Source organism: Tupaia chinensis, unplaced genomic scaffold (assembly GCF_000334495.1).
Source record: "Tupaia chinensis unplaced genomic scaffold, TupChi_1.0 Scaffold000678_1, whole genome shotgun sequence".
Classification (NCBI taxonomy): Eukaryota; Metazoa; Chordata; class Mammalia; order Scandentia; family Tupaiidae; genus Tupaia; species Tupaia belangeri.
In genome coordinates, this window is record NW_006160202.1 from 1,684,271 (window position 1) to 1,695,168 (window position 10,898).

Genomic DNA, 10,898 nt, shown 5'->3' on the forward strand with positions numbered 1-10,898 from the left:
GGTTGCCATACCTGTTGCTCTTCCTTCATCTCTAATGTTCCTTATTTCCCAGATGCCATTTCTTGTCAGCCCAAAGAACTTCCATTATCAGTTCTTTACAACAGCACATTTGCTGGTGACATCCTCTTAGTTTTCCTTTCTATGAAAACGCTCTTATTTTGTTTTCATTCCTGAAGGATATTTTTGTTGGCACAGAATTCTAAATATACAGTTCTTTTCCCTCTTTCTCCCAGCATTTTACAGATGTTTTCTCACTGTCTCTAGACTCTTTGGTTTCTAATGAGAAATTTGCCGACATTTGAATTGACTCCTTAATGTAATATATCACTTTCTTCTGTCTGCTTTCCAGATTTTTTCCTTTGTCTTTGGTTTGTAGCAATTTGATATTGTTAGTGTTGGATGATTTTCCTTGCGGTTACCTTCACTGGCATTTGCTGAGCTTCTTAACATATATCTGCATTTTGTCATATTTGGAAAGTTTTCAGCCATTCTTTAATTTTTTTTTTCTTTACCAATTTCTTTTTACTTTTCTGGGATTCCAATGACATGAATAGTATACCTTTTAATATTGTTCCATAGGTCACTGAGTTTCTGCTTTTTATTTTTTTTTTTTTTTTCCCACTCTGTGTCACTTGGATTAGGTAATTTGCATTGTACTATCTTCAAGTCCACCAGCTCCTTTTTCTATCATCTCCATTGTACTGGTGAGGCCATGCAGTTAAATTTTTATTTCAGTTACTGTATTTTATTCAGTAACCAGATGTGATGGATAGTAATGAAAGAGAATGAAGTATCTAAAATCACTCAGGTTTTTGGCTTGGGTAATGGAGTGGTTTTTGATACCTGTTCATGAGGAATAGGAAGAATGAAGGGAGGAAATAATGGATTTGAATGTGTGAGTTTAAGGTGTGAGGAGTGCATTTGAGTACAACTGTTTGTAGCTCCCCAGAGCTTGCATCTGTAGGTAAAGGTCAGGGTTAGTGATAAAGTTATAGTAGTTTAAATCAGTGTTTTCTGAAGTGTAGGTAATAGTATGTATCATGACATCAATTTTATGGTTTATAACCAGCATTTAAAAAAAATAGACTGTAATAAAAAGATCATAATGTATTACAAATAACAAAGATTAAATAATACTTAAGAAGGGACCAGCAGATGGCATAATGGGTATATTGCCAGACTCCCACATAGCTGACCGCAGTTCGAGTCCTGGACCAAGTAGTTTAAAACTCATGCCAGGTGCATGTGCGTGCATGCCCAAGATCCCAAGAGGAGAAAGGAGAAGGGACTGTGGCATGGCCGTCACCCTAGGGGGTGATTTCTCATTTCTGTCTGTCTGTCTGTCTGTCTGTCTCTCTCTTTCTGGCAAGTGCACATGCCCTTTAGCCAAAATCTCTCTCTAAAAAAATAATAATACTATTTAACAAAACATGTTTGTGTGTGTTGTGTTTGTGCACATGCATGTATATTAGAGATGTGAATGCATTCTGTACTGTGAATGCATTTCTTACTGTCTATTGTGTTCCAAAAAATTTGAATAAATTAGTTTAAATTGTGATAATGAGATTTCCCAGGCAGAGTATGAATAGTAGACCAGTGCTTGAACCTAGTAATTTCTTTCACTCTTTTTTTTAAGGTTTTTGCCTTAAAAACCTTATGGGAGAGAGAGCAGAGATCCAGAGAGAGGGCAAGTGAGAAATCACCCCCCAGGGGATGGCCACATTGCAATTCCTTCTCCTTTCTCTTCTTGGGGTTTTGGGCACACACACACACACACACACACACACACACAGTATGATTTTAAAGCCACCAGGTCCAGAACTCAAACTGCACTAGGCCATGTGGGAGTCCAGCCCCTTTACTACACCTCCTGCTGGTTCCTGAACCTAGTGGTTTCTAATATCTAACACTCATGTTCTCAGATGAATTTTAGTATCCAGCTCTAAAGTTTGTAATTCCTATTCTCTACTATTGAATTATTTGTAGCAACTTTTTTTTTTTCACTAATCTCTTTTACTGAAAGGGAGACATAAATCCCTTTAGACTGTATTTGAAATTTTACTTCCCACCATCTTCTAGAATACCCCCAGTTAGTAATATATGAGTGTTCTTTAAATGCTTACAGCAGTACTAGCTGCCTAAAACTAACACCCATTTAACTTTAAAAAAAATTTATTTTATTGTATTTATTCATCCATTTGTTTTAATTAGATGAGAGAGAGACACACACAGAGAGAACAAGGGAAAGTGAGAAAGCAAGCCATCAGGTCTGGGACTCGAACCATGGTTGGCCATGTGGGAGTTTCCAGCACCCTAACCACCATGCCACCTGCTGGTCCCCAACATCCATTTAACTTTGTAGGCTGGAGTTTAGGACTAGTGCTCTGGAAGGAAATTTGGATTTCAAGAAAAAAAGGTTGGGAACAGTGTAAATATAATAATTATTTTCTCATGAGTTCTATCTTGATGTTTATTAAACTTACAAGTTCTCTCTTTTTTTCTTTTATTTCTTCTTAGAAAACGATTCCTCCTCATTTGGAGAGGGAATTCTGTACAGCTTGAGCACAGCAGTCATGGCTGTTGCCTCCCCTCTGAGAAACCTGGAGGATGAGGTACTGTGCTCCATTTGCCTTGACTACTTGAAAGACCCAGTGACCATTGACTGTGGTCATGTCTTCTGCTATCACTGCATCATTAAGGTCTGTGAATCTACGAGGAAGACATTATCCTGTTCTCTCTGCAAGACGGCTTTTAAGAAAGAGAACATCCGTCACGTGTGGCAGATGGCCAGCCTGGTGGAGAACATCTGGAAGATGAAGGTAGATGAGGAGAGACAACCCAGAGAGGAAAGACCACCTCAGCAAAGCACAGAGAAACTGTGTGGGCAACATCTGGAGAAGCTCCATTACTACTGCAAGGATGACCGGCAGATGCTATGTGTGCTGTGTCGGGAGTCCCGGGAGCACAGGCACCATTCTGCTGTTCTCTTGGAGAAGGCAGCACAGCCCTATAGGGTAAGAATCCTATCAGACCCAGCTCTCTTCTTGAAGGTATGGCCTGAAGTGCCTTCAGTATAAGATCTAGCTTTCTAAATCACTTTATTGAGATACAATTAACAAGTGAAAGGTTGTACATATTTAGCATATGCAAATCAATGGGTTTGGGGATAAGTGTACACCTATGAAACTATTAAGGTCATATACATATCCATTTCTTCCCAATGTTTCTCCCCACTCCTTTATTATTATTGTTATTTATATTTTGTTGTAAGAACAGTTAACATAAGATCTTTACTTTCAGTGAGTATTAAGTATGCAATATAGCATTATTAGCAATAGCTCTCTCCAGCTTGTTAATATTGCATAACTGAAATTTTGTACTTTTTGACAATCACCACCCATTTCTTGCCCCACCTCAATCCTACTCTACTTTCTTTTTTTTTAATAATTATTTTACTTCAGTTTGTCTGTTTGTTTGTTTGTTTATTTATTTAAATTTGACCAGAGAGGGACAGGGTGAGAGTGAGAGAGAAAGGGAGAAAGTGAAAAAGCAAGCCTCCAGGTCTGAGACTTGAACCATGGTTGACCATGTGGGAGTCTAGTGCCCTCAACTACCACACCACCTACTGGCCCCTCTAGTTTCTGTTTATATGAGTTTGGCTATTGAAGATTCTACACATAAGTGAGATGTGTGTGGCTTATTTCACTTAGCATAATGCCTTTCATCATCCATCCTGTTGCAAATGTCAGGATTTCTTTCCTTTTTTAAGGTTGAATAATATTACATTATATCTATATACCACATTATCTTACCCATTCATCTATTGATGGATATTTAGATTGTTTCCATGTCCTGGCTCTTGTGAATAATACTTCGAGGAACATGGGAATAGAGATATCTCTTTGAGATCTTGATTTCGCTTCCTTTATTAAATATCTAGAACTAGAATTTCTGGATACTCCATACAGTTTTTATAATGATTATACCAGTTTACATCCCCACCAGCAGTGTACCAAGCATTCCTTTTCTCCACATTCTCACTAAGACTTATCACCTTTTTTTTCATAACAGCCATTCAAACAGGTATGAGGTAATAGAAAATTATTGGTGCAGCAATTTAAATTGGATAATAAGAGACCACCAGGGAGTGTGATGGATACATTGCTGGACTCCCACATAGTCGACCATGGTGTGAGTCCTGTACCTGGCAGCTTGAAATGCACGCCAGGCAGGTGTGTGTGCATGGCCAAAGTCTTGAGAGTTGAACGGAAGGCGAAAGATTGCAGCATGACCATACCCTGGATGGGGGTTATTTCTCTCTTTCTTTCTGATTGTCTCTCCAGCGAGCCTATGTGCCCTATAGCAAAAATGGCTCTTACAAAAAAAAAAAAAAATCGCTCTTAAAAAAAAAAAAAAAAACTAGAGGGGGGCCAGCAGATGGCATGGCAGTTAAGGCCTCTGGACTCCCACATGGCTGACTGTGGTTCAAGTGCCAGACCTGGAGGCTTGCTTTCACACTTTCCCTCTCTCTCTCTCTTACTTGCTCTTGCTGTATCCCTCTCTGGTCAAACTAAAGTAAATAAATAAATAAATAAAGTTAAATAAAATCATTATTTAAAATAAATAGATAGATAGATAGATAGATAGATAGATAGATAGATAGATAGGTAGGAGGGACCAGCAAATGGTGAAATGGTTACATTGGTGGACTCCCATGTAGTCACCTGCTATTTGAATTCCAGACATGGTAACTTAAAACTCAGGCCGGGTGTGTGGTGTGGTGTGTGTGCATGCATTCTCAAAATCCCAAGGGGAGAATGGAGGAGAAGGAATTGCAGTGTGGCCATCCCCCCGTTTGGGGGGGGGGGCGGCAATTTCTCACTTTCTGTCTTTCTGTTTCTCTCTGTCTCTCCGGTGAGTGCATGTGCCCTGTAGCAAAATCTGTCTTAAAAAAAATAAATTGGATAATAAGATTTGTTTGTTTTTGTGTTCTTTATAATAGCGAGTCTATCCCATTGCCTTGATTTGGTATCTGAGGAATTCAGATCCAAGTTTCATCAGCAATACAGAATACCAGCACTCCTGATAATCCTTAGTGCATGGCTTTAAATTGTGTGTTCTCCATCACATAATTGTAAATATATTCATGGGTATATTGTATTCAATATAAAATCTTTCATATAAATTTTCTTCCAGAATTTAATTTCAGGGAAAATATTTCCTCTGACGTACTAGCATGTTTACTCCTGTCTGCTAAAGAATAAATGCAATTCACTGTTTTGCTTTTTTCCATGGCCAATAGGAAATTAGTCATTCTCACAATAATCTGGAATTAGTATATATATTTTTCTTCACTTCTTGCATTGATTTTCTATTTTATTAATTTTCATTTGAATTGTCTGTATTTTGGTAGGAAAGGATAATGTAAGTATCATTAAAAACTATACTATAAATCTTAGTAGTTACTATTTTATCTGACTTACAAGAAACTATTGGATTGTCAGAAAAGTCATGATGAATTTTTACGTAGAGAAACAGAAAAGTATTTCATGACTTTTCTGACAACCCAGTGTTGTAAGCGAACACATTACTCACCTGATCTTCATTATCTAGAATAGACACTGTTCTACATGACAACTATTATACCACATGGGGCTAGCACTGTCTGATCTTATCCTGGAATCACTTTGCATCTCCCTTTTCTTACTGAGGGGGGGCCATTTACCTTGATTTTTAGCCTCTCCATGTTTATTTCCATAGGGCAAAATTCTAAACCATCTGAAGATTCTAAAGGGAGACAGGGATAGGATTCAGAATTTTCAGACTACAGGAGAAGATGAGATTCAGGCCCTGCTGGTAAGAGAAGTCTCAAGTAAATGTTCTGTGTAAATGTGTGTGTCAGGGATGGGGTAGGTGTTTATCTGTGTGTCTGCGTGTATGTGTATGGGGAAGAGGGTTGAAGAATGGGGAGGGAGAAGGTAATTGAAAGGATTTCTGTTCTGAACACATCCCCAGGTTATCTCACAAATGTTACAGTGTTTTCTAGCCCCTCAATATAAATCTTTCTCTTTCTGCATTTACTATAGACAAAATTCCAGCACTACAGGCAAAACATTGCATCAGTGTTCGAACAGGGCCATCAGTTCTTGAGAGAAAGGGAGCAGTACTTGCTGGAGTGGCTGGTGAGGCTGGAGCAAGAGCTCACTGATGGAAGGCACAGCCGTGTCACCAAGGGCTCCGAGGAGGTGGTCCGGCTAGGGTCCTTGATTTCTGAGTTGGAGAAGAAGGCTCAGCAGCCAGCACTTGAACTTTTGCAGGTAACAAGCTAACTAAATGGTATCTGAGTCCTCTTGCTCCAAGCTGCCGTATGACCTCTTTATTAGCAAGAGGTTTGGAACAGAAGTCAATAGAGACATTTTATTCTCATTTATTGATTTCTTTAATAATATACTTTACCAACCAATAGTTTTTTTTTTTTGCCTTAGGGCACATGTGCTCACCAGAGAGAGAGACAGAGACAGTGAGAGGGAAAGTGAGAAGTCATCCTCCCCCAACGGGGGCGGGCGAGGATTGTCATGCCACCATCCCTTATCCTCCATTCTCCTTCTGGGATCTTAGCTTGCATGCACACGCACTGAGCATGAGTTTCAAGCTGCCAGATCTGGGACTTGAACCACGGTTGGACACGTGGAAGTACATCAACATTTTCACTACACCATTTTCTAGCCCTCTAACCACTAATTTTTAAGTCCCAAACTGCAGTAGACAATAGTCTGTTCTGTAACATGAACAGACTATTCAATGAAATAGTAAGAGCTATATGTTTATAATGAATATATATATAAATGATATGATAATATAATATGAAATAATATATAACATGTACATTAATAATAGAATATATACTTATACATTACCATTATATACTATATATAATATGTATCCATATATATTATGTTTATATTAGTATGTAATTAACATAATATAATAGAACACCAAATCTTGTGGTCAGACTAGAGGCCACAGGAATTCTGGAAAAGGCTAGGATTTAGTGAGGGAAAGAAGTGTTCATAGAAGGAAAGATTCTTAGTGTTGCCCTTGAAGAAAATGTAAGTGTAAAGATTTAGATAATTAGAAAGGAACAGCTGGACATTCCATTTGGTGGTGGTGGAATTAAATAAATGAATGTGATAATTTGGTGTATATGTAGGCAGGTGGGTTTAGGTGCTGAGGAAGATAGGAATAGGAAGATAGTACAGGGACATGAAGTGAGGGGATACTCTTTCTGGGAGGGTCAGACTAAGTGAGGAAGGAAAGGGATAATGAGATAGGTAAATGGAGCTGTGTAGAGGCCTTCCGTGGCAGGCTGAGATTTCAATCTTGAAAGATTTTTTTTTTTTAAATTTGCCAGAGGGTGCATGTGTTAGCCAGAGAGAGACAAAGAGATAGAGAAAAATCTCCCGTTGGTGGGACATGGTCACACTGCAATCCCATCTCCATTTCTGCATCCTTTTGGGATTTTGGGCATGCACGCACATGCCTCTCTGCAACCCCACCTCATGTGGTTTTCAACATAGGGCCCAGGATTTAACTGCAGAATTGGCAGTTGGGATCCAGCTCCTTTTATCAGTAGGCTATAAAGATGGCCCAACAATCACCTTTACTTAGAAATTTTTAAAAGTTTTGCTATTTTTAATATTTTTTAATTATTTAAAGTTTTGCATGTGTATTCACCAGACATGGAGAGAAGGAAAGTAAGAAATTATCCCTACTGGCGAATGACCATGCTGCAGTCCCTTCTCCAGTCCCCTCTCAGGATTTTGGGCATACACACATATCTCCAGCATGATTTTCAAGCCACTGGGTCTGGGACTTGAACCTCAAATTTGGCCATGTAGGAGCTAGCCACCTTTATCTTCACTCTGTCTGCTCTCCCACAATCAACTTAATAGGTTGTTATTTATCTAGGAATAAAGGAAGGTTTCTAGGAGGGGTAGTCTAGACTGCAAATAGAAGAAAAGGGGCAAAAGCTATGTCCTTACCAACTGAAATTATGCTGGAAAGCAGAACAGGTAGGCATGTTGGAGTAATTCTCTGTATAGTCCTGGTGTGTTCCCATTCCCAGTGAGCCCACAGTAGGGAATGGCTCCAGGGAACCTCATTTGCATGCTAATATTGTGCTCTTTTGTTTCAGGACCCAAGTGACATAATAAGCAGGTAAGGACTACCTGCTTTTTTTTTTTTCCCCTTAATTGGCTGCTTATGGTAACTTGTTTTCTCTTTCTCTCAATTTACTAACATTGGCAAGATCTGAAAAGGTTATTGTTTAAAGGGAATAGAGGTTTTCTAATAGAGTAAACTGAAAGGTATTAGGTATTCATGGAATGAAGGAGAGAGTTCTAGAAAAATTGTCATGGAATTTATGTTAGGGTGGTAATGGGCTGAAAGAATTGAAATGGGAGATTATAGAAGTGTATTAGAGAACACTTATCCACATTTGTTTCTTTTTTAAAAAAAATACTTAATTTTATTCATTATAATTATAATTTTCTAATTTGACCAGAGAGAGAAGGAAAGTGGGAAAACAAGCTGCCAGGTCTGGGATTTGAACCATGGTCAGCCATGTGGCAGTCCAGTGCCCCAACCATCATGCCACTTGCCGGCCCCTCTTTTTTTTAAAGAGAGATTTTTGCTATAGGGCGCCTATGCTCTCCAGAGAGGGATAGAAAGACAGAAAGTGAGAAACCACTCCTCAGGGGGAATGGTCATACCGAAATCCCTTCTCCTCCATTCTCTCGGGATTCCGTGCACACACGCACAGGCACCAGATGTGAGTCTTAAGCCACTGAATCCAGCATTCAAATTGTGGTTGACTACATGGAAGTACAACATATAACTATTATTCTGTTTGCTGGTCCCATCCACCTTTGTCTCTGAAACCCAGTTTCCTTTCATTTTTCCCATTCCTACATGGTTCCCACATGATACTTTTGGACATGGCTTTCCCCCATATGCTATAAAGCCCATTTCATTATCAGATTGTCCTCCATGCTTGATAGTGATAGTTGTTGTGCTCCTTACTGTCCATAGGAAGAGGACACATGTATGGGTCATAGGAATACGGATCTCTCTGGCAGTGGGTCTGAGGAAATACGTGTTCACATTACACTTAGCATTAACAGTTTTCAGAGTCATACGTATATGCTGCACAGAAGCTTTGAAAAGAGTAGAAATCAGCATTTTGATAATATACAACTCCAGAGACATTTGGGACTGTTGGCATATACTGTGCATTTAATATGGGCCAAATACGGGGCAGAAAGCAGAGTAATTAGATAGACTGCTGGATCCTGATGGGATAATAGATAGCCATATTAGCAATGAGTAATTATGTAAGCTGTGAGGGTGATATGGAATGGGGAATGGGTAGTACTTCCTGTTTTGAAGTATTTTGTCTGAAATTAGTAAAGTTATTCCAGTTTTCTTTTGAGGAGAGTTTGTGTGGTATTTATTTTTTTCAATCTTTCTGTTTTTGTTTTTTTTGAACTTTGCTATAGGGCATATGCGCTCAACAGAGGGGAAGAGAGAGAGAGAAAGTGAGAAACTTTTTTTCAATCTTCCTGTTTTTGTTTTTTTGAACTTTACTTTAGGGCATATGCGCTCAACAGAGAGAGAGAAGAGAGAGAGAGAAAGTGAGAAAGCATCCTCCCGAGAGGGGGTGGCCACACTACAATCCTTTCTCCTCCATTTCTCCTTTCACGATTTGGGCACACATGTGCATGTGTCTGGCAGCTACACACATTTAAAAAAATTATTACTATTATTTTTCTAAACAATTACTTAATTTTTATTTACCATTATTGTTTTTTAACTTGCTATGGGGCATGCATGCTCATCAGAGAGAGAGACGGAGGTAGAGAGAAAGTGAGAAAGCAAGCCACCAGGTCCAGGACTCAAACTGTGGTGGTCGGCCATGTGGGAGTCCAGAGCCCCAACCACCGTGCCTCTCGCTGGTCCCTACACATTTTTTTTTTTAAAGTTTATTTATTTCTTCCGAGTGAGAGACAGAGAAAGACAGACAGACTGGCACCTTCAACAGGGTCTTCATTCCACCATCTACTCTCCATCTCAGCCAGCCAGATCATTTGCATCCAGTATGCTTAGAGCTTTCCGTGTGGGTTTAGTTGCACGACTGCTGCATCATCTTCTGGCCTGTTTTTACTTTATGTTTTTTAACTTTTTTCCCCCTTATTCATGATAGAGCACATGCACGCACATGTGCGAGAGAGGGGAGAGAGGAGCATGTGCCACAGTCTAATCCTACTGCCATCTCCTTCCTGCAGTCCCTCAGTTCGTCAGATCTTAGACATTCAAGCACATGCCTAGTGTGCTTCAGGCAGACCCAGCTGGGATTTGAACTGTAGTCACCACATGATGTCCAGCTCTGCGATTTGGCATGCTGTTGTCTATGCCAGCATGGCTGGGCCTCTGTTTTGTTTTGTTTTGTTTTGTTTCGTTTTGTCTAAAGTGTTGCCAAGGGGCACATACATTCACCAAAGACAGAGAGAGAAAGTGAGAAAGCACTCTCCATAGGGGATGGTCACACAGCAATTCCTTCTCCTCCATTTCTCCCTTCTTTTGGGATTTTTGGCATGCATGCACACACACACACATCCAACTTGTTTTTCAAGTCCTTGGGTCTGTGACTCGAACCTTGCAGTTGGCCATGTGGGATCCACCTGCTTTCACCACCACACTACCAGCTGGCCTTGTGTTTTTAAAATAGATCCATTGTGATCATTTAATTTACCTTCGGGAACAGCAGTTAGCGTAATGGCTATGTTGCTGGACTCCCATGTAGTCGACTGTGGTTCGAGTCCCGGACCTGGTGGTTTAAA

At 39.7% G+C, this 10,898-nt stretch overlaps 1 protein-coding gene across 2 annotated transcripts in view; it reads left to right on the forward strand.

The window, feature by feature from the left end:
• Positions 1-2,552: 2,552 nt before the first annotated feature.
• Positions 2,553-10,898, forward strand: part of LOC102470357 (tripartite motif-containing protein 26) — a 24,320-nt gene continuing 15,974 nt past the window's right edge. The window contains exons 1-4 of one of the 2 annotated variants that reach the window (XM_006160317.1): positions 2,553-3,014; positions 5,761-5,856; positions 6,087-6,317; positions 8,195-8,217. In XM_006160317.1, the coding sequence (XP_006160379.1) occupies positions 2,574-3,014; positions 5,761-5,856; positions 6,087-6,317; positions 8,195-8,217 (791 nt within the window). In that variant the 5' untranslated portion in view covers positions 2,553-2,573. The remainder of the gene's footprint in view (positions 3,015-5,760; positions 5,857-6,086; positions 6,318-8,194; positions 8,218-10,898) is intronic. The other variant, XM_006160318.1, reaches the window with a different exon arrangement.